The sequence below is a fragment of the Bufo bufo genome, chromosome 5, assembly GCF_905171765.1.
Source record: "Bufo bufo chromosome 5, aBufBuf1.1, whole genome shotgun sequence".
Classification (NCBI taxonomy): domain Eukaryota; kingdom Metazoa; phylum Chordata; class Amphibia; order Anura; family Bufonidae; genus Bufo; species Bufo bufo.
In genome coordinates, this window is record NC_053393.1 from 287,309,530 (window position 1) to 287,334,080 (window position 24,551).

At 46.7% G+C, this 24,551-nt stretch overlaps 1 protein-coding gene across 1 annotated transcript in view; it reads left to right on the plus strand.

Moving 5' to 3' along the window:
* PTPN3 (protein tyrosine phosphatase non-receptor type 3) overlaps positions 1–24,551 on the plus strand; it is a 1,427,127-nt gene that overhangs the window by 622,376 nt on the left and 780,200 nt on the right. The window contains 1 exon segment of the mRNA XM_040432350.1: positions 20,359–20,432. Within this exon segment, the coding sequence (XP_040288284.1) occupies positions 20,359–20,432 (74 nt within the window).

A 24,551-nucleotide genomic window follows, 5' to 3' on the forward strand; every position in this document is an offset into this window, starting at 1 on the left:
AGGCTGAGACATAGAGGCTATCCTTCAGATTTGTTAAATCAAGCTATGCAAAAAGCGGCAAAAGTACATCAGACTGAATTGAGGGAGGGTAAAACCATAACAAATTCCCCCACCCTTTGCTTTCTCCTTTAAATTCAGCCCTATGGCCGAGAAAATAAAACAGGTCATAGGAAAAAACTGGAACATCCTAGTGAGGGATGAATCACTAAAACAACTTAAAGATACAAAACCAGTGATAGCGTTTAGAAGGTGTCCTACAATACGCGATCAAGTAGTAACCAGTCATTACAGAAAAAAACGCCTCACATGGCTGTCTGAACAGAGACCAAAAGGGAATAGGAGTTGCAGATGTTGTTCCTTCTGCAGCTTTAATTCCCAATTGCAAGTGATCTCTGTTGCAGGGATAGTACATAAAGTTTTTCCACTTATTACCTGGCGCAGCAAATTTGTGGTTTATATTATTTTATGTAGATGCGGACGCTTCTACATCGGAAAAACCATCCACTGTTTATATGAAAGATTCCGCAAACACCTAAATTCCCTAAAAACAGGGAAGGGGGTCCCGCGGTTAATAGATCATGTGAACAGGGCACATAACGGAAATCCCAGTGTATTAACCTTTGCCGGTCTTGAAATAGTTAATCGCACTGAGAGAGGTGGTGATAGGGAGAGGAAGCTTCTGAGAAGAGAAACAAGGTGGATCCTACGCACAGACGCAATGGGTCCTTTGGGATTAAATGAAAAAATAGATATGAGTGTATTTCTGTAATGAAGCATTCTTGTATTAATTGTATTTACGTACTTATATTGTTTTTATTGGTTATGTATTTGCACATGCACTTTACACCAGTGAAGGGGTCCCGCCTTCGATTAACAATCCCTGTCGTTCGTTGTTGAACCTCAGGTGTTGACTAAGTAAGCAATTACTGCGATGATGTGGCTTCCTGTGCACACTTATAGGTGCCGTGACCCCTGTCAATGGTGGAAAGCCAGAAGAAGCGCATACACGCGCGAAACGGCTGTTGCTTGATGCTGTGTTTGCACCCCATGCACCCCCCTCCTGCTTTGGATTAAAGCATACCTGTCTACAAATCGGTGAGTGCCGCTCGTTTTGTTTCTCTCCTTTGAAGATAATTGTAATAGTGGCTCTTGACATATCTGCAGAGACAGGGGAGTTGAGTAATGCTCCATTACATACCGGAAGAAAATGAGGTAGAAGCGTTCCCAAAAAGAATCTGTAATAAGACAGTGGAAGGCCATTGGGTCCTGGGCATTTCCTAGTGGGGGAGGAATTGAGCGCCTCCATTAGGTCTGACAGGGTGAAAGGAGCAGCAAGTTTGTCCTGCTGGGGAGGAGTGAGAGCTGGGAGGTTTAATGTTTTAAGGAAGGAAGAGATATTATGCTCTTTATCATATCTAGGGTATGGAAGGCGGGGAGAAGGGAGGTTGTAGAGGGATTCATAGTAAAGTCTGAATTGTTCTGCTATGTCTTCTGATTTAAAAAGAGTCTTACCTGAAGGGCTAGTGATGTTTTGGACAAAATTAGCGAGTTTCCTACTACATTTAATTCTCTGCATTTGGAATTTAGTGGCTTTATCGCCATGGGCAAAAATCTTTTGTTGGGATGATAAGTAGAACCTAGCAGAACGTTCATTAAGCATGTTTTTAAGTTCAGTTTTAAGAGATGTCAGTTCAGACAAATGGAGCTGGACGAGTGAGATTTTATGTGTTTTTTCTAAAGAGTTAATCTGTGAGAGGAGGGAGTTTAGTTTCTTTTCAGATTCCTTTTTTAGAAAGGAACATAGGCTAGTGATTTGGCCTCTGATAATAACTTTATGTGCATCCCAAAGCACATTAGGGGAGATGGAAGGGGATTGGTTAATGGTGAAGTATTCATTCAGTAGGGACAATATATACGATTTTTATGGATATCTTTACCCAGGATAGACTCTCTGAACCTCCAGCAGGGCGACCTACCCGATCCCATGGGCTGACGGAAGGAGCAGAAAACGGGTGCATGATCGGAGAGAGTCATAACTCCTATTCGAGCTGAGGAACAGAGTTGTAGATGCTCTTTCGACACCAGTATGTAGTCAATTATGCTGTAAGAGTTGTTAGCTGAAGAATAAAAAGAGTAGTCAATGACATTAGGGTTCAAACATCTCCATACATCAGTAAGTCCTAGATTATACAGTCTAGCCAGAGTATCACGGATAGCCCTAGATGACAGAGCAGATTTCTTTGAGGAGGTGTCAATCAAGGGGTTGAGAGCTAAGTTTAAATCCCCTGCTAGGATAAGGATGCCTTCCCTATGAGTCTCCACTAAGGATAGAAGTTCAGCAATCCAACGTGGTTGGTCAGTATTGGGTGCGTAGGCGTTAACAAATGTGTAAAGAACCTGGCCAACATGACCTTTCAGGATGATGTAACGGCCTTCTGAGTCTTATATATGGTTTAGATAGGTGAAGGGGGTGCCCCTACAAAACCCAATACTGACCCCTATTGAGGCAGCACCATCTTCACCACAATGGTACCATAGCGGGAATTTGCAGTAGGAAAGGTTAGGGTAGTTATTATGCTTATAGTGGGTTTCTTGGAGAAATACTACATTACACTTTTCTTTCCGTAAAAGGGAGAATATTTGGCAACGTTTAGAGGGAGACCTAAGACCCTTTACATTAAAGGATACCATGTTCAGATCAGCCATATCTCATCTGGTCAGTAGTAAAAAATACAGCTGAGTGTAGGCGTTGTGGCAAATACAAAAAGCCCAACATTTTAACTAAGGGAAAAACAGTTGAAACTGATAAGCAAAGTGAGGAGGTCAATACCATAATGTAGAATTATACAAATGGTAACAAATGACAGTACAGGAGGGGGAGAGGGGGTAGTTCCCATGAAACCTGCAATGAAGTAGGGAGTAGAAGACACTAATGACAACATAACACAAAATGGAGAAAGGAAGGAGGGCAATAGGAGACGTAGAGGGAAAATACCTGGACCAAGATGAAAAGAAACACAATGGGAAAGGAAAGAGACAAGGTATGGTATGGAGGAATAAGAAGGAACAGAGATAGTATTCGCTGGTAGCCCAGCACCAATACAGAGAGATGGAGGATAGAGGTAAAATCAAATCAAATTAGAGATATAGGTGGGGAACCCAGAAGGGGTTAAATACTAAGTAGGTTGAGGATGAATCAGGATCCATCATGAGAAGCATGTGTCACGGAACCATGAACCAGACGTACAACAAGAGATAAGTGAAAATAAGAAGGCTTTATTGAAAATAAAGCTGTAAAGCAAAAGTCCAAACGAATGGTGAAACCGAAGCAGAGTCTTTGAGAGGCCAGAGATCAGGAACCAGAAGGGTAGTCAGACGAAGCCAGGATCAGGAACCAGAAGCAGCAGCAGTCTTAGAAGCATGTGAACACAGGAGGACCAAGCAAGGAACTGAAGCCACAGACCTCCTATATATATATGAGCTAGGCATCCAGCTCCTCCCAGTGGGAAGGAGGAGCTGCAGGGTGGAAGGCTACAAGAAACCCAGAAACCAAGATGGCCGCCAGCACATGTCAAACGAAGGAGAACAGCAAGAAGGTAAGACCATGACAGTACCTCCCCCTCAAGGGCCCCTCCTCCGCGGAGCAAAAAACTGTTTCTGAGGGAAGCGTGCGTGGAAGGCTCGGAGCAAGGCAGGAGCATGGACATCTGCGGAGGGAACCCAGGAACGCTCCTCTGGACCATAACCACGCCAATGGACCAAAAACTGCACCCGACCGCGGACCAGGCGTGAGTCCAGGATATTGCTCACCTCATACTCCTCATGATTGCCCACTCGGACCGGACGAGGCCGAGGAACCGAGGAAGTGAAACGATTACACACCAGTGGCTTCAACAGGGAGACATGAAACACGTTAGAGATCCGCATGCCAGGGGAAAGCGCAAGGGCATAGGCTACCGGGTTTACCCTGCGAAGCACTCGGAAGGGACCAACAAAGCGAGGCGCCAGCTTGGGAGTGGGCACTCGAAGGTTGAGGTTGCGGGTGGACAACCATACACTGTCTCCGACCTGGTAGGAAGGAGCAGGCGCTCGTCTGCGAACAGCCTGGAGTCTCTGGCGCTGCGCAGAGGCCTCAAGGGACTTCTGGATCTGTACCCAAGAAGCACGTAGGACGGAAAGGTGATCCTCCACAGCCGGAATATCCTGGGGAGAGAATACCTCCGGTAACACGGCAGGTTGGAACCCATAATTGGCCATGAAGGGAGACGTCCCAGAGGAAGAGTTCACCGCCGTGTTCCTGGCAAACTCAGCCCAAGGCAGAAGGTCAACCCAATTGTCTTGCTGATCGGAGACATAGCAACGAAGGAATTGCTCCAAGGCCTGATTGGATCGTTCTGCGGCCCCATTGGACTGAGGGTGGTAGGCCGAGGAGAAGGAGAGATGAATCCCCAACTGGGAGCAAAAGGCGCGCCAGAACCTGGACACAAACTGACTCCCCCGATCCGACACAATCTCCTTGGGCAAACCGTGCAACCGGAAGACCTCCCTGGCAAAAATCATGGCCAACTCTTGTGCAGAGGGTAACTTCTTGAGAGGAACACAGTGGCACATTTTGGAAAACCGATCCACAATCATGAGAATGACCGTATGGCCTCGGGATGCAGGGAGGTCCACAATGAAATCCATCCCCAGGTGTGACCATGGGCGCTCCCCGGTGGCTATGGGTTGCAGAAGGCTTACTCTGGGCACAAACTCTGGGCACAAACGGAGCATGCCGCTACATATGCGGCGATGTCGGAACGTAGGGAAGGCCACCAGAACAGACGTGAAACAGCCCAGGACAGCTGATTCTTTCCAGGATGCCCCGCGGTCTTGGAGTTATGGTAGGTTCGCAACAACCGAGTGCGCAACTCCTCAGGCACAAAACATCTGCCGTTGGGTCTCCCAGGGGGAGCACCAGATTGAGCCGCCAAAATCTGCTCACCCAGGGGAGAGGTCAGGCTGGTGCGAATGGCGGCCAGGATCTGATTCGGAGGTATGACTGAAGTCGGAATTGACTCCTCCCTGGACAGCTCGGAGTACTGCCGTGATAAGGCATCCGCCCTGATGTTCTTGGAACCGGGTAGGTAGGAGACCACGTAATTAAAACGTGACAAGAACAGAGCCCATCTGGCCTGACGTGGTGTCAATCTCTTGGCCTCAGAAAGGTAGGTCAGATTCTTATGGTCCGTCAGGATGAGAACCGGAACCACCGAACCCTCGAGCAAGTGCCTCCATTCTTTAAGGGCCTGCACGATGGCCAATAACTCCCTGTCACCAATCTGATAGTTGCACTCCGCGGAAGACAGTTTCCGGGAGTAAAACCCACAAGGAAGCAGAGGACCCTCTGGTGTTCTACGCTGAGACAGAAGGGCGCCTACTCCCGTCTCAGACGCGTCCACCTCGAGGACAAAGGGCAACCCAGGGTTGGGATGCGACAGAATCGGAGCCGACACAAAAGCGGACTTTAGGGCCTCAAAAGCTCGGATGGCCTCGAGCGGCCAGACCTGGGAATTACTGCCCTTCCTGGTCAGATCCGTGAGAGGCTTGGCCAGCATGGAAAAGTCCCTGATGAACTTCCGATAAAAATTGGCGAAGCCCAAAAAGCGCTGCAGGGAACGAAGACCACTGGGCTGGGGCCACTGTAAGACAGCCGAAACCTTCTCAGGATCCATGGAGAACCCCTCAGCGGAAATGATGTAACCTAAGAAGGTTACCTGGGATCAGTGAAATTCGCATTTCTCAAGCTTACCGAACAGCTTGTTCTCTCGTAACCGTTGCAACACTCGTCTGACATCCAGAATGTGGGCCTCCATGGATTCAGAATATACCAAGATGTCATCCAAATAGACCACCACACACTGCTGCAACAGGTCACGGAAAACATCGTTGATGAATTCCTGAAAGACTGCGGGCGCATTGCACAACCCAAAGGGCATAACCAAGGATTCATAATGACCGGTCCTGGTGTTAAACGCGGTCTTCCACTCATCGCCCGCCTTGATCCTTACCAGGTTATATGCCGCCCTCAGGTCGAGTTTGGTAAAGACCGTGGCCCCTTTAAGGCGATCGAACAGCTCGGAAATCAAGGGTATCGGGTAAGCGTTCTTGATCGTGATGCGATTGAGACCCCTGTAATCGATGCAAGGCCTCAACTCACCGCCCTTCTTTTTCACAAAGAAAAATCCAGCCCCTGCCGGGGACGAAGATTTGCGAATGTGTCCGCGTGAAAGCGCCTCCCTCACGTACTCCTCCATGGCCTCATTCTCCGCTACCGACAGTGGATAGACTTTGCCACGAGGAGGAACGGCACCAGGTTGTAACTCTATGGCACAATCGTATGGGCGGTGCGGAGGTAGGGCAACCGCGCGCACCTTATCGAATACATCCCGGTACTCCTCGTATTCAGGAGGCAACAGAGAGTCCGAGGAAGTACACAGCAACTTGACAGACCCATGGATGCAACTAGCCCCACACTGCGGTGACCACGAGAGGATCTCGGCCGATCTCCAATCGAAAGTCGGATTATGCTTCTGGAGCCAGGGGTACCCCAAGACCACCGAGTAGTGTGGAGACGAAATAATCTGGAGACAGACCGACTCTCTGTGAACGGCACCAATGGCTATCCCCACTGGAAGGGTCTCATGAGTCACGTGTGACGACAGAAGGGGTCTGCCGTCTATCGCCTCAAGAGCCAGTGGGGAACCTCGAGCCTGCAGAGGAATGGAATTGGCGGCAGCGAACACACTATCAATGAACAAACCACCAGCACCAGAGTCCACCAACGCCTGGGTCGTCACCGAGCCCCCGACCCAGGAGAGGACAACAGTGATCAGTGGTTTGTCAACACGGGAAACCGGGGACGAGGAGACTCCACCCAAGATCTGCCCCCGACAGGATCTCAGGTACGAGCCTTTCCCGGACGGTTCGGACATGCCAACCGAAAATACCCACCGAGACCACAGTACATGCATCGACCCTCGCGTCTCCGGAGTACCCTCTCCCCCTCGGACAGGCGAGCAAACCCCAGCTGCATGGGTTCACCCCCAGACAAGTCATCCCCAGGAGGCGTGGGAGGAGAGGGAGGCACGGGTGGGACAGCAAACGTAGGCGCCAATCTGTTAGAAGACCTCCGCAGGCTCTCCTTAAAGGAAGGTCTCTCCCTGAGTCTGGTGTCAATCAAAATCAGGAAAGAAATAAGAGACTCGAGCTCCACTGGTAGGTCCTTAGCTGCAACCTCATCCTTCAAGGCATCTGAGAGACCATGAGAGAAAGCAGCGACCAGAGCCTCATTATTCCAGCCCACCTCTGCTGCCAGGGTACGAAACTCAATGGCGTATTCAGCTACGGATCGCGAACCCTGTCTGATGGACATAAGGAGCTTCGCAGCAGAGGCAGCACGAGCCGGCACATCGAATACCTTCCGAAGAGAAGCAACAAAAACGGAAAACTCGGCAACCACCGGATTGTTGTTCTCCCATAAAGGGCTGGCAGCGAGATCAAGAAGCCCACCTTTGATCTCTCAGTAGGAAAGGCATGTGGCAGCAACTCGAAATAAATGCCCACCTGGTTAAGGAAACCTCGGCACTGAGTTGGCTCTCCCCCAAAGCGCTGTGGAAGAGGGGCAGAACCGGTCATACCCCGAAACACCGCAGGCGCAACAACAGGTGTCGGGGTAGACTCTGGCGCAACAACCGGAGCGGCAGTAGGAGCGACAACCGACCCATCGGCAACGGGAGCGAAATGAGCCGTGCGTTCAAGCAGGGTTTGCAACGCCACAGCGAACCGACCCAACAGGTGATCCTGCTGATCAAGTCTGGCAACCAGCATGGGTAGCGAGGATGGCCCTGTACCGTCAGAACTCATGGCTTGGTCCTAATGTCACGGAACCATGAACCAGACGTACAACAAGAGATAAGTGAAAATAAGAAGGCTTTATTGAAAATAAAGCTGTAAAGCAAAAGTCCAAACGAATGGTGAAACCGAAGCAGAGTCTTTGAGAGGCCAGAGATCAGGAACCAGAAGGGTAGTCAGACGAAGCCAGGATCAGGAACCAGAAGCAGCAGCAGTCTTAGAAGCATGTGAACACAGGAGGACCAAGCAAGGAACTGAAGCCACAGACCTCCTATATATATGAGCTAGGCATCCAGCTCCTCCCAGTGGGAAGGAGGAGCCGCAGGGTGGAAGGCTACAAGAAACCCAGAAACCAAGATGGCCGCCAGCACATGTCAAACGAAGGAGAACAGCAAGAAGGTAAGACCATGACAGCATGTGGCTTTTTGGGAGTTGTAGAGTCTTTGGACTTCTGCTTCTTAGGTGTAGTAGAAAGTTCCCATGGTTGGAGGACTGGAAGGGAGGGTAAAGAGGTGATGTCCTGCACTTTGTCCCAATCTTGTATATCCAGTGGTGCGATATCCAGTGCGCTGAAAGCTTCTGGGAGATCCAGAAAGGAAGAGATGCTGATCCTCTTGCCAGAAACTAAGATTGATAGTCCGAACGGAAAGGACCACCTGTATGGAATCTGTCTCTCTTTGAGGAGGGATGTGAGGGGTCGCAGGATTCTTCTTTTTTGAAGGGTGGATGGGGATAAGTCCTGGTAAATCTGGATAGGGACCTTGTCCAAAAGGATGGATGGCGCAGCTCTGGCCACTTTAAGTATTGCTTCTTTATCTTGAAAGTTCAGGAAGCAGCTTATAATGTCCCTTGGTGGGTCGTTTTCTTTAGGGCGTGGGCGTAATGCTCAGTGTGCCCTTTCTATGATCAACATAGAAGGATCAAAGTCTCCAAGTAAGGAAGCGACTATTTTCATAATAGTTGCTGGGATATCTGCTGCTGAGACCGATTCAGGGATCCCCCTGAACCGGAGGTTGTTTCGTCTGCCACGGTTCTCCTGGTCTTCCAGGGATGAATAGATTTATATGCGCTTGGCAAAGTGAGAGAGATTGTGAGACCGTCGCGCTATGGTCTAAGGTAGCGGCTTGTGCGGCTTCTAATGAGTCCACCCTGTGGCCTATTTGCTGAACGTCTTGGGCCACCTCCTGTAGTTTGGAGTAGATAGGGTTCAGAGCCTCTTCCAAGGCTTGCTTAATGAAGCGGCGAGAGATCGGGAGGTTTTGTGACTCACCGGTCTCTCCGGACTCGTCCTCACAGTCAGATAGGCCTGAAGCGCGGGAGCTCGCGGTGCAGCAGAGAGCCGCGGCCATCTTGGGATCTTTGGTCGGTCCGGCTTCAGGAATATTGTCATGTCTGACACAGCTGGAGACACTTGTTTGTGGGGCAGGATCCCCATGCTTAGGTCCTCCATATTTGACCATTTTGTGAAGAGTTTGCTGAAAAATGCCATCCCTGTTCTGTCCCCACATGAAGGCGAATGAAGGTGTAACTGATAATGACTTTGTGACTGTCCTACCTTCGTATCCAAGCAGTGGAGCAGACCGGACCGGCAGATGCTCAGGTTAGATGGATCCAGACGTAGACATGAGGATGCAATCAAACGTGGGTTTATTCGATCCAAAGCAGCGACATACGGTGATGGAATACAGGAATGGAGTAGCAGAGCAGATGCTGTAATGTGGATGTCTTTCCTGAGGCTAACTGCTGGTCAAAAACTGATGCCTTCACAAGCCAAGGTGTGTGTCTCCAGTCACAAAGGAATGCAGCACTGAAAATGGCTACAGGAAGTGACAAGGACAAAGGCTGCTAAAACCACGCCCAGAGAGAAAAACTTTATTTAACAAGAACGAGGCGTGCAGCATACGAATTCCGGACAGCAGATGGCAGCAGAGAACAATACGTTGAAACAACATGGTAAAAGGAGATAATAATGCAGTGCAGGAATTAAATTTGAAAAGAACAGCACACTCCCCGTCTGAAATTCACTTTGGGGATTTCACTATGACGAATGTCCATAAAATATAAACAACCTGTAAAAAGAACATGTTAGAATGCAAACATAGATTAGTCCTGTTTTCCAACTTGGAATGGAGAAGATCTGCGAAGCTAGATACAGTCCTGTTCACCCAGCAGGGACGTTCTCGATGGGTAATATTAAAATGAGTTTGTTGATTGGTCTTGAGAACGTTTTTAAGCTCGCCTTTCCTGAAGATCTTCAACTCCACCTTCCTGACCTTGCCATCCTTGCTAGGGAAAACCTTTGACATTAGTCCGATAGGCCAGTCAATCTTTTCGGTTTGTTGCTCTTTCATCAATACAAGGTCTCCTTCCTTCAAGTTTGGTTTGTTGTGTTGCCATTTTCTTCTTCCTTGAAGAATACTGAGGTACTCCTTTCGCCACCTGTTCCAGAAGTAATCTGCTAGGTATTGTACAGATTTCCAGTGTTTTTGATTGATGTTGGCATGAGTAAATTCTCCACTAGGTATTAGCGTACTCTCAGTTTTTTGGGTAAGTAGAATAGCTGGAGTCAGTATGGCTGGTGTTTCAGGATCCATAGACACTGTCACAAGGGGTCTTGAATTGATAATGGCCGAAACTTCGGCGAGAAGGGTGACTAGGGTCTCATGTGTGAGTCTTGACGAGTTTACATCCATCAGCATAGAATGTTGCGTGAGATGCCGATCATTCTCTCCCAGGAGCCCCCCATGTGGGAACTATGAGGAGGATTGAAAATCCAGGTGCAACCTTTTTCCGCCAACTGATCTTGAATGGACTTGGTGTCGATGTTAAAGGGCTTCTGTCACCCCACTAAACAGTTATTTTTTTTTTTGGTTACTTATAATCCCTATACTGCGATTTATGCATACATACTGTAATTAATCATTTTGGTTCAGCAGATTATGTTAAAAACATACTTTTAAAATGTGCAAATTACCTTGCTACCAGCAAGTAGGGCGGCTACTTGCTGGTAGCAGCCGCATCCTCCTATCCTAAAGACGCCCCCTCCGCATGTTGATTGACAGGGCCAGCGGACGGGATCTCTCTCTGCTGGCCCTGTTTGCATTCAAAATCTGGCGCCTGCCCCGTACCTGTCTTCAGTTGGCGCAGGCGCACTGAGAGGCGGACGCTCGCTCGGCCGCTCCATCCTCAATGCGCCTGCGCCGATGACGTCACATCTACACCCGGTGCAGGCGCATTGAGAAGGGGGACGCTCGCTTGGCGCTCGTTCCTCAATGCGCATTGAGAAGGGGGACGCTCGCTTGGCGCTCGTTCCTCAATGCGCCTGCGCCGGGTGTAGATGTGACGTCATCGGCGCAGGCGCATTGAGGATGGAGCGGCCGAGCAAGCGTCCGCCTCTCAGTGCGCCGACTGAAGACGGGTACGGCGCAGGCGCCAGATTTTGAATGCAAACAGGGCCAGCAGAGAGAGATCCCGTCCGCTGGCCCTGTCAATCAACATGCGGAGGGGGCGTCTTTAGATAGGAGGATGCGGCTGCTACCAGCAAGTAGCTGCCCTACCTGCTGGTAGCAAGGTAATTTGCATATTTTAAAAGTACGTTTTTAACATAATCTGCTGAACCAAAATGATTAATTACAGTATGTATGCATAAATCGCAGTATAGGGATTAAAAGTAACCAAAAAAAAAAACTGTTTAGTGGGGTGACAGAAGCCCTTTAAGTTCTCTACTAGCTCTGATGAAGTTGCTTCCCTGGTCAGACCTCAATTGTTTAACTGGTCCTCTGATTGCGAAGAATCGTCTTAGGGCATTAATAAGGCTGGATGTGTCCATAGATTCTATCACCTCTATGTGAACTGCTCGCACACTCATGCAAGTAAATAGTACAGCCCAACGCTTACTGTTTGCATGACCGCCGCGGGTCCTGCGTGCGGACACCATCCATGGCCCAAAGACATCTAGGCCAACATAGGTGAAAGGCGGCTCTGTACATAGTCTATCCACAGGCAAGTCGGCCATTTGTTGGTGTAGTTGTTTTCCTCTTGCTTTACGACAGTGCACACATTCATGCAGTACTTGGGCCACACGTTTTTTCATACTTATAATCCAAAGGCCTGCAGACCATAATTTGCCCTCAGTAATTTGCCTGCCTTGGTGTTCGGCCCTTTCGTGGTAGTGTCGGATTAGCAAGACGGTGATATGATGTTTGCTGGGAATGATGAGAGGATTTTGTTCTGCAATTCCCAGGTGGGCTTGATTCAAATGACCACCAACTCTTAGCAAGCCAAAACTGTCGATAACTGGATTTAAGTTGGCAAGAGGACTTTTTAAAGGAATCTGCTGTTTGTTGTACAAGCACTTCCTTTCTATGTTGAAATTTTCCTGCTGGACGTGACGTATTATAAGGTACTCGCTATGAGAGATGTTCTCAGCAGAGAAGGGTTTATGACAGGCATGCCAACCATGACAATCTTTATCTTGGTGAGTATTATGATAACATCTTGCGATGTGCACTAACCTTGCAATAGTTCTGCCGAGTCTCATCCAGCTGGAGAAACATTCAAAGCGCTGACAACCGAAGCTGGTGGTTTGCTTTGTTCCAGTGACTAATGCACTAACTTCAGCGTGGATTTCTGGATCGTTATCCGGATCCTGGATGCTGAAAACTTCCTGTACACATTCGTCTGCCTCTCCAAGCAGAAACTCTGGACCTGTAAGCCAAGTAGAGTTAGTAAAGGAACCTATAGACATAGGCCTAGTGGCGTGATCTGCTGGATTAAGTTCGGATGGTACATAGTGCCATTGTTCAGGTTTGGAGGACCTCCTGATTCTCTCTATACGGTTACTAACGTACACATAAAATCGATTGGTCCGATTGTGGATGTAACCTAAAACGACCTTACTGTCGGTGTAATACTGGACTTGAGCTATGTCGACACCCAGTTCTTGTTGTATGAAATCCGCAATCTCCACTGCCAACACAGTCCCACAAAGTTCCAGTCTGGGAATAGTATGATCGGGCTTGGGGGCTAACTTAGCCTTACCAAAGACGAATCCAACGTGATTTTGGTTGTTGGGTTCTGTCACCTTCAGATAGGCAACCGCTGCGATGGCCTCCGTGGAGGCGTCCAAGAACACGTGGAGTTCTTTCTTTATGCTAGAGGAAAGTGAGGTTTTAATATAGCATCCCAGGATGTGTATCTCATCTAAGGCACACAAGGATCGCTTCCAGGCTTCCCATTTTTGCTCTTTCTCGGAGGGAAGTGGGGTATCCCAATCCTTGACTGTTTCAGAAAACTGTCTCAGTAGAGATTTACCTTGTATGGTGATGGGCGCTACAAATCCCAGCGGATCAAATAGGCTGTTTACTACTGATAGGACGCCTCGTTTTGTGAATGGCTTGTCTGCCCAACTTATCTGAAAACCGAAGGAGTCAGCCGAGAGATCCCATCTGAGGCCCAAGCTCCTCTGCACAGGTGGACTGTCCAGTCCCAAGTTAATGTCCTTGAATCCTAGTGCATGATCGCCTGATTCGAAGGCCCTCATAACGGCCAGGCTGTTTGAAGCAATTTTGTGTAGTCTAAGTTTAGCTTGGTACAACATACTTTGAGTCCTTTTGAGCAGATCGATAGCCGCTTCTTCAGTCGGTAGTGATTTGAGTCCATCGTCTACGTAGAAGTCCTTTTCTACAAAGTCTCTGGCGTCTTTACCGTACTTGGTTTCTCCCTCTAATGCAGTGCGCCGAAGGCCGTAAGTTGCCACGGCAGGTGAGGGGCTGTTTCCAAATACGTTTACCCTCATTCGATATTCTGCCATCTCTGCGTTGGTGTCATTATTCTTGTACCACAGAAACCTGAGGAAATTCCGGTGGTCCACTCTGACTATGAAACAGTGGAACATCTGTTCAATGTCAGTGGTGATGGCAATGAGTTCTTTTCTGAACCTCATCAGCACTCCAACTAGGTTATTCGTCAGATTAGGACATCATTAAGAGATACACCTTGATGTTTGGCGCTTGAGTCGAAAACAACCCTAATTTGCTGCAGGGTTGAGCTGTGGTCTAGCCTCTGTAGATTCTGATGACTGCTACTTGAGCTGTGGAGGTAGGCCAGGAAACACCTGGTAGCCATCTTGCTGTAATAACTGCCCTTGAGAGGGTGCATCTGGGCGACTGTTATTGGATTGTTCGGGTGCTGTGGGTGTCACTGGCACTGCGGGTAGAGCTGACTTGGAGGTTTCAGTGTTGTTTGCTTGGACAGTACTGCACACTGGGGGTAATGCAGGTAACTGTTTCAGTACATAGTCGCTGGTGCGATCAACTGGATCGTCTATTTCCTCTGGTGGCAAGCAGACTGAATCAAGGCCTTGGCTCAATGCTTGCTCAAGTAGTCTTACTTTTGCTAATGCGATTTCCTCTTCCCTCTCTGATTCAAGGATCTTTATTCGAGCCTCTGCTTCTGCCCTCGCAAGGACTTCTTTTTCGACGAAGGAACACCTCACTTTGGATTGCTCTGCATTTATACGGGCCTCTAGTAATCTGTCGCTCAGGGCGGAGCTTCTAGAGCATGTTGATCTGTAGGACCGCGAGGAATGTTTGGATGAATGCGATCTGTGTGATCTAGTTTCTTGCAAATGAGAGATACGGAGTTCCACTTTATCTTTAGCGTCCAGCACCATGGCGTCTCTTTGTCTGTCTATTGATTCTGCCTTGCACAATTCTGACGGGGCTTCTTCAATATTAGAGTCTTTTAGAAAGGTTATATACCTTGTGGACAGTCTCTTGTATCATTCATGGGCTGCGTTCAGCCGCCCGACGGCAACTTGTAAACTGGTGGCATCGCCTGAGGAGGACTTAAGTCCTGATATGAGGGAGGAAACTCGTTCCCATAGCTCTTCCAGGTTGTCACATAGCTCATCTTTCCTGGTGTGATAGTTTTCTGTGATCTTTATAGTTGGTTTGAGAGAGCTCCTTGGTCGCGTGACTTGGTCTGCTGGAAGTGTGGGTTCTACCTCCAGCTCTTCATAATGATCAGTATCAGGTTGCATTTGCTTTGTTTCATCACTGGGGAACTGTACGAGGTCCTTTTCGGACATTTTGATTTAAGGTGCGCTGTCTCTTTAAGAAAATGAACTTTTGAATTGGGGGCTGAAAATTGCAGTGCGGCTCAGATGAGGCACCCTGATGAGGTTCCTAAAGTGTTTTGAGTGAATTGCAGGGTTTTGGTTTGAGGGAGGCCCCGCGTGCGTGAACAGTTCTTATATCATGCGAGCAAGGGTTAATATAGGATGTAGAAAATGGCTTGGCGAGTAGTGGAGGACTTCCAGGTGAGAGTATATCTACTGCGGACACGCCGTGCTTCCCCTTGGGCTTGTGGGACGTGCACTGTTGCCGGGCAGATTTGCTGCGAGTGGGCCTTTAGCAAGGGAGGTTCCTGAGTGTGGCACTGGGCTCTGAGGGAACCTGTACCCGGGCATTCGACATTGAGACAGATATTGACTGGGGTATAAGGCTTTAAGGCAGTTTTTGACTGTTCTGTCCCCACATGAAGGCGAATGAAGGTGTAACTGATAATGACTTTGTGACTGTCCTACCTTCGTATCCAAGCAGTGGAGCAGACCGGACCGGCAGGTGCTCAGGTTAGATGGATCCAGACGTAGACATGAGGATGCAATCAAACGTGGGTTTATTTGATCCAAAGCAGCGACATACGGTGATGCAATACAGGAATGGAGTAGCAGAGCAGATGCTGTGATGTGGATGTCTTTCCTGAGGCTAACTGCTGGTCAAAAACTGATGCCTTCACAAGCCAAGGTGTGTGTCTCCAGTCACAAAGGAATGCAGCACTGAAAATGGCTACAGGAAGTGACAAGGACCAAGGCTGCTAAAACCACACCCAGAGAGAAAAACTTTGTTTAACAAGAATGAGGCGTGCAGCATACAAATTCCGGCCAGCAGATGGCAGCAGAGAACAACACGTTGAAACAACATGGTAAAAGGAGATAATAATGCAGTGCAGGAATTAAATTTGAAAAGAACAGCACAGTCCCCACAGCAGGTTGAAAGCAGGAGCTTCAGCCAGACGCAGCCATTCAGCACTGGCGCTAGCTCCGCCCCCCGACATTATACAATTTTAGACGTGTATAAACCCCTGCTCTGCATAGGTGACAGGGAATAAAATTTCTGAAATGCTTTTTTAATTGATGCGCGCCACCTCCTTTGATTCAATGCTTAAACTTAAACAAGTTGTACCACATTTGCACTTCAATAATTTGTCTCACATTTCCGCTATACTCTTTTGGCCAACATTTGCGCCTCAATAGCTTTTCCCACATTTCCACTTGACTCTTTTGGCCCACATTTGGGCTTCTGTAACTTGTACAACATTTGCGCCTCAATAGCTTTTCCCACATTTCCGCTTGACTCTTTTGGCCCACATTTGGGCTTCTGTAACTTGTCCCACATATGCGCCTCAATAGCTTTTCCCACATTTCTGCTCGATCCCAATTTTTTTTTATAAATTTATTTCCCTTAAATTTGGTCTCTTTTTCTCACGCTCCCTCTCCGGTGTGGAACCCTAATTCGCCGATAACCGTGATCAACATGGTAGGCTCAGAAAAGACCATCAAAAGTTGATAGAGAAGATATCCAAATGGATGGTGGATGTCACTGGGGCACCTCTGCATAGGTGACAGGAACATAAATTTAAAAAAATCGTCAATTACATTGTCAGGTGACATTTTTCAAATTTTGCCGGATAGAAACCCCTGTTTTGCTTAGTTGACAGGGAATAAAATTCAAGAAATTCTTCATTAATTGATGCGCGACACATCCTTTCATTCAATGCTTAAACTTTAAAAAGTTGTCCTACTTTTACGCTTTAATACTTTGTCCCATATTTCCATTCTATAATTTTAAATTTTAAAAAATGAATCCTCCCTTGGATGTGGTTTCTCTTTCTCACGCTCCCTCTCTGGCCTGGAACCCTGATTGCCCGCCACCCGTGATCACCATGGTAGGCGCATAAAAGAACATCGAAAGTTGATAGAGAAGATATCCAATTGGATCGTGAACATCACGGGGACGTGCGTCATGGTGGGGCAGTAAGTATGCACATGCCTACACGAACTGACTGACAGGGGTCAGCCCCTGCAACTTCTGGGTCTCCAAATTGGGCCATGGCCTGAGCTTGCCCTTTACCCCTTGGAGGTGCTGGCCTGCCCTGCAGCCAGTGTATTGTCTGAACGTGTGTTTAGCACGACTGGAGGGTTATATTTCCCAATGTTTTGGGGTGTACCCTAATTAAAAAAAATTAAAAAAAAATTTAAACCAAAAAGCAGTGTAGGCTACCTCCTCCTCCACCGCCACTTCCACCTACACCGCCACATCCACCGCCTCCTCAACCTCCTACTCCATATGGACCTCGTCCTCCTAGATCAAGATTATTATTTATTTATTTTTTACGTATTTTATGTTATTTAAAGTCATTTCCCTATCCACATTTGTTTGCAGAGCACTTGCCATGCTCTTAACCACATTTTGATGACATTTGCAGCCCTCAAGCCCTTTCCATGACATTTTTACAGCCATTTTAGTGCTCTAAAGTTCGGGTCCCCATTGACTTCAATGGGGTTCGAATTCGGGGTCAAGTTCGAGTCCCGAACTCGAACTTTTTTCTGAAGTTTGGTCGAACCCGAACATTTAGGTGTCCGCTCAACTCTAGTCATCAATACCTGATAGTTGGGGGTCCAACACCTGACAATGGGCATGGTAATGAACAGGAAGCAGTGCTCACATGGAGCGCTGCTTCCTCTTTACACATGATCAGCAGGGGTGCCGGGTGTCGGACCCCTGCCGATCAGATATTGATAACCTATCCTGAGGATCGGTCATAAGTATAAAACCTCTGCATAACCCCTTTAATGTTAGCAGCTGTAGAAAAAATATAAAAACTCTGATCTTTTGGAATAAGATCCCCTATTACAAGGTCATTTTTATTTATTTTTTAAATATACAAATTTTTCTTAAAGATCCTCTTTATTTTTCCCTCTTCGGCATTGTGCCTGAAATGCAAACTTATATCTCTCTTTACTATCTTCTTTCTTCTCCTTTCTACCTTGGAGGCCTTTTCCCCTTCCTTATGAATCATTTGTTCCAATTCACTTTCTTTATACTGTTTTTCTAAAACTGCTCCTTCAGAACTAAACTTTACTAGTGGTAATCCTGTTTATTAGAAGTATTTGCTGAAACTGCCCTTGGGGTACATTTTGTAACTAGGGACCAAAGAGACATGTCATGTCAATAGAATAATTAGTATCAGTCAGTTTGTAATAGTTTTCGTTCTAGAAGTAATAAAGAATAATAGTTAGGTCCTCAAGGCATACATTGACTATAATGTATTATATTTATTCATGATTTTTAATAAATACATCAAGAAAAAGATAAAAATATAAATGTATATAAATGTATGAAATAGAAATCTCCAGTGCAGAAATATGCAGACCGGCTGTGGGCCCAGCACCTTGTATAATAATGTTATAACCACAGATCCATCTAAAAACAAACCAATTTTTCAGTGAACAATTTAAGGATATCAGAAAAATTATACTTAAATATTTACTTATTTTGAACCAAGACGATATGTAAGATTATTGGTGGAGGATATCGCTGTGTAGCCAAAAAGGGTCGCACTCTAGCTAATATTCTGTCTCCCAGTTTTTTTGTTTCCAACAGGTGGCCAAAATTTGGCTTAGTCAGAAGGGTTTCTTTTATTGTGGCAGTGGTCGGTGTAACGTGCAGATTTGCATTTAAAACCTCTAGCATTAGGGACACTTTCATGATTGATAGCATGATTGCATATATTATTTTTTGCTTCAAATGTGATCTGTATTATGTAGGTTGTACTACTAGAAAGCTCAAAGAATTTATATATGAACATCTATTTTACATTGACAACATATCATTCATTGATTTACATGACAGCTCTACGGAACATTTTAGATTCTTTGGTCTAGAATGGGTTAAATGTCCTTTACGGGGTGGGGACTGGAAGAAAAAGCTGCTATTACGGGAGACATTTTGGATACTAGAATTGGAAACAAGATATCCCAATGGACTATAGCAGGCATGACCAACCTGCGGTTCTCCAGCTGTTGTAAAACTACAACTCCCACCATGCCCTGCTGCAGGCTAATGGCTGTAGGCAGTCTGTGCATGCTGGGAGTTGTAGTTTTGTAACAGATGGAGAGCCTCAGGTTGGCCATTCCTGGACTATAGAAGTGACTAGTTATATATTTACAAAATTGTGGGATTTTTCCTGTGATATCTCCATTAGTAGCTAAGTCTGAGTTTCTGTTGTTTAATGTTTTTAATGTTTTTTAATTAAAAAATTGGATTTTATCCTGTGGAACAGGAACATTTTTATTCTACTTTGATTATCTTGCACAAGCCAGGAAGTGTTTCCTGCACCAATGCATTTGGGAGACTTAGTGGAGAATTTTAAAGTGAAACTCCCGCAAAAGTTTTTATTCTCTGACCTGCTAGAAAGGTACATGATGTCACCTGTAGTGAATGTAATCTTCTCATCAGTGACTGTATATGTGAGCTATCCCTTCCTTTCTAATGTTAGTTGTGTCATGTGACCAACTCTCTGATCTCCAACTGACACAGGACAGGAAGTCATTTACTTCTCTGTTCATTCCTATGAGACTGAGAGTGAGGGTCCCATAGGAATACATAGAGAAACTTCCTGTCCACACATAAGATGTTGTGTCATTTGGAGAGTCTGATTGCTGGTCACATGACAGCTGAGAAGCAAAACCGAGGTTATAACAAATACAGCCACTGGTAAGAAAATTACATTCACTACAGATTACATCATGTACCTTTCTATTAGGTCAGAGAATAATTTTTTTTTGCGGGAGTTCTTCTTTAATTAAAGCATAAGTGGGCTCCATTAATACTACTTGTATTAGAATATGGTTGTATGAAATACCCTTTTAAAATACTCAGCTACTGTCTTCCATATCTATGTGACATCAATCCTGATTGCACCTGATTGCATTATGAGTATGTACATAGGGGGTCATTTACTATGAGAAATACGCCTATATGGTGTATTTCTGGTGCAGATTTTCACTGTTTTCTGTGACTTTTCCCTGCTCACGCCAGGACTAAAAAAAAGTATGCGTGGCGTAGGCGGGGAAGGGCCGTTAGGCCTGTCTCTTTCATTATTTTCTACACCTGTTTTAGGTATAGAAAATGGTCTAAGCTGACCTGCTGGCTTAGATTTAGACCCACGTATAAAATGCCGGTCTTAATAAATGACCCCCATAGATTTTTTATTTTTGGCAAATTTGTGTGTCAAACTTGGCATACACGAAACCTAACATAAATATATGTCATATTGCACATTAGCAGTTATATTTATGTTATAAATTATGGAAATTAATTACTGACTTTTTGTCACCAGGATCTACTAATTGGAATAGCTTCTGGCGGCATAGCAGTATATAGAAAACAGATTTGCACCAGCTTCTATCCATGGTAAAGCCAACCTTATTTCCCATTACCATATATGCATTTCTTATAGGAAATTTGCTGTTTTAATGTTACATTCATATTTTAGTTACCATTGGCTAAGGTGTTTTCTATGCAGTTTTGTAATTTTTCCAGCATACTGGTTTCAACTGTATTAATTTGATTATAAGATGATCTAGATCGGACATTTTATAATGTATATGCCTGCAGTGTGTTGAATATAATTCAGCATGAGGAGACCACAGAGTGATGAGGTGGCAGCAGCATGAGGAGACAACAGAGTGGCCCAGTGACAGAGTGGTGAGGTAGGGGGCGATAACAGTAACAGCTAAAGATGGTGGGTGGCAGTAGGAGCACCTGGCAGCGGGTGTGTGGCATCAGGCAGGTGGCATTATCAGAATAGTAGCTGAAGCAAGTAGCCAGAAGACACAGGTCTCTTTTGACAAAGTTTGGATGTGGCACCATGGAGGATCTAGTCTGATGCATCAGGCACTGGTGTGTGGAAATCCTGGCTGATCCACACTTGATTCATCTTCGCAAAGGTCAGTTTCTCCACATTTTAGGTGGACAGGCGAGTTCTCCTTGGGGTAAATATGGCCCCTGCCACACTAAACACGCGTTCTGATGCCACACTGCTGGCCGGGCAGGAAAGCTTGTCCAGGGCAAACTCGGCAGTTGCGGCCACAAATCAATTGGCTGCCCAGTAGTCCAGGGGATTTTTGATGTGGGGTGTCAGGGTGCAGTCCAAGTATGCCACAACCTGCTGGTCTGCTCCATGTCTAGCTGCTGGTGAGTAGTTTCTTCAGTTGGCGGGTGAAGAAAACTGCTCATCAGCGACTCTAGACTTAAATTTCTGCTGATGGAGCAGGTACTGCTCCTGCCCAGTGTCTGATTATAATAGGGACGTTCGAGTCGGCAGCCCCGGGCCCGGCATTGCGGGGGGGCCAAACGCTGACCCGAATGCCCAAATACTGCGGCGGGGCACAGCAGCACATAGTTGCCTGCCCCGCTGTCTACCACCACCATAGGCTTCAAGCCTAGTAGGCCTGAGGCCTATGTGGTGGTAAAAGCCCGGCGTGCGTGATGACGTGATCGTGCGCCTATATATGGGCACGCGCAGGGCTTTGATGTACGCGCGCCTGCCTCACCATTCCGGACACAGGTAAGTATTAGCCTTAATTTTATTTTATTTTTTTGTGTGTGCCAACTTTGGGGGGCAGAGGAGGACATATTACTACAGGGACAGTGGGGGCAAATGTTTCCATGGGGGCAAATTACTTAATTGGGGGCAGTGTGGGGGCAAATTATTTAATTGGGGGCAGTGTGGGGGCAAATTACTTAATGAAGGGCAGTGTGGGGGCAAATTACTTAATGGATGGCAGTGTCGGGGCAAATTACTTAATGGATGGCAGTGTTGGGTCAAATTACTTAATAGGGGGCAGTGTGGGGGGTTATTACTTGATAGGGGCAGTGTGGGGGGCAAATAACTTTGTGGGGGAAAACTACTACATGGGGAACAGTGTGGGGGGAATTACTACATGAGAGGCAGTGTGGAAGAAATTACTGTATGGAGCAGTGGGGGGGATTACTATATGGGTGAAGTGTGGGCGAAATTACTATATTGGGATTGTGTGTAGGAAATTACTATATGGTGGCAGTGTAGGGGGAATTACTATATGGAGAAGTGTGGGGGAAATTACTATATGGGGGCAGTTCGGGGGAAATTACTATCTGGGACAATGTGGGGGTAAGTTACTATATGGGGCAGTATGGGGTAAATTACTATATGGGGGCAGTTTGGGATAAATTAGTTTATCGGGAGTGTGGGGGAAATTACTATATGGGGCAGTGTGGGGAAAATTACTATATGGAGCAGTGTGGGGGACATTACTATATGGGGCAGTGTGGGGAAAATCACTATAAGGGGAGTGTGGGGGAAATTACTATATGGGGGCAGTGTGGGGAAAATTACTATATGGAGCAGTGTGGGGGAAATTACTATATGGGAACAGCGTGGTGGAAATGAATTACTATATGGGAGCAATGTGGTGGAAATTTCTATATGGGGGAAGTGTGGGGGCGTTGCTATTAGGGGACATTATTTTTGGGGATACTATACAGGCATTATTACCTGGAGCACAATATAGGGTGTTATTATTACTGGGGCAGTCTAGGGGACATTATAATTGCTGTAGACACTATAGGGACCTTTGGGGTAATTTATCAAACTGGTGTAAAGTAGAAATGGGTCAGTTACCCATAGCAACATATTCCACCTTTCATTTTTGACAGCTCCTTTGGAAAATGAAAGGTGAAATATGATTGATTGCTATGGGCACCTAAGCCAGTTCTACTTTACACCAGTTTGATAAATGACACCAATTATGAGAAATCTAACGTGTCTGTGTAACAAACTCTGTAGAGACGATATGCGGCTGAAATTATTTGTCATGGCGTTCTGGGTCAAATGGAGGAGAAGAGGAAAGAGAAGATCTAGATGACAGGAGATGTCACTGGATGTAACAGGTATGTGGGGCTGTATTCCCCTATATGTAGAGCTGGCTCACCACTGTGACCTGTGTCTCATCTTCTCCTCCAAGTCTTTTTTTTATCATAAACATATGTATTTTAAATTTGGCAACAAAAATTTTAATTTGTCACCTGCAGTCCTATGTAACAGCCCAGATAACAGTGATAACTTTCTGTGTACAGATAATGTAGTAGATGTTCCATGCAGTCCTATGTAACACCCTACATAACACAATCGTTCACTGTGTTATGTGGGGTGTTACATAGGACTGCAGGTAACATCTATGAGATCTGTACTCAGAAAGTTATGAGATGATGGGGGTCAGACTCCTAATACCCCGCCAATCAGCTGTTTGAGGAGACCGTGATGTCCCAGTAAGCACCGCAGCCTCTTTGCTCCTTACCAAGCACTGCGCTGTCCATTTGATAGCACTGTGCTTGGTATTGCAGCTCAGCCCCAATCACTCAGATGGGACAGAGCTGCACCTAGACCATGTGAACGATGTCATATGGCTTAGGAAGAGACTGTGGCGCTTACAAAGCACCACAGCCTCTTCATACAGAAAAAAAACTAAAACTAAAAGAAGGGGGGGGGCCCGAGTTGGGTAGACAGCCCCGGGCCTATCATGCACTTAATCCACCCCTGCTCCTGCCTGACGGCCCACCCCCCCAGCAGCCATGGCAGTGGAATGTGAACGCAGAGGGCCCCCCTAGTCAGACCTGCGTGAGGATGGGCGATGGCACACATAAGCAGCGGCCAACTGACTACATAGGATGTCTCTATAGTAGTTCAGCTTGTCCTCCCTCTCAGCGGGTGTAAAAAAGCCCCCAATTTTGGACCGGTAGCAAGGGTCTAACATGGTAGAAAGCCAGTAGTCATCCCTCTGCCGAATGGTGACAATTCGGCTGTCACTACGCAAGCAACTGAGCTTGCATCGGGCCATTTGCACAAGTGATTCATAGGGACTCCCTGCTCAATCTCCACTGCATACTGCCACAGTGTGTCTGGGTCATCTGCCTCGTCTTCCTCATCGCCCTGTAGCTCCACTGGCTGCTCCTGCTTTTCCTCTCCTGTCACCTGTGTAGAAAAAACACCCATTTCTCTATGCATTGCTTGTGTTCGAATGTACTTCTCCTCCTCTAGTTCAGCCCCCACAGGACTCATGTGGCCGTGAGATGTAGTCTCATGTCCCCTGGCCAGCCAGATTTAGCAGCATATGTTCCAGAACATGAAGCAGTGGAATGACATTGTTCATTCCGTAGTACTGGTGTCACGCATGAGCTGCCACTGGCTAACATCGAAGTTACATAGGGGAGTTCCTCTGTCTGCCTGTATCATCAAGAAATCGTTTATGGCCTTTCTCTGTTCATATAGTTGGTCCAACATATGGAGGGTAGCGTTCCAATGGGTAGAAACGTCGCATATGAGCCGATGTTGTGGAACGCCATTCTGCCTTTGCAGCTCAAGGAGGGTGTGCTTTGCAGTGTAAGAGTGGCTGAAGTTCATGCATAATTTCCTATCAACGTAAAGACAGGACAGCACCACTTGTTAGTCGATTTCAATAAAGAATGGCGGCGGTGCTCGCAGTGCCAGGC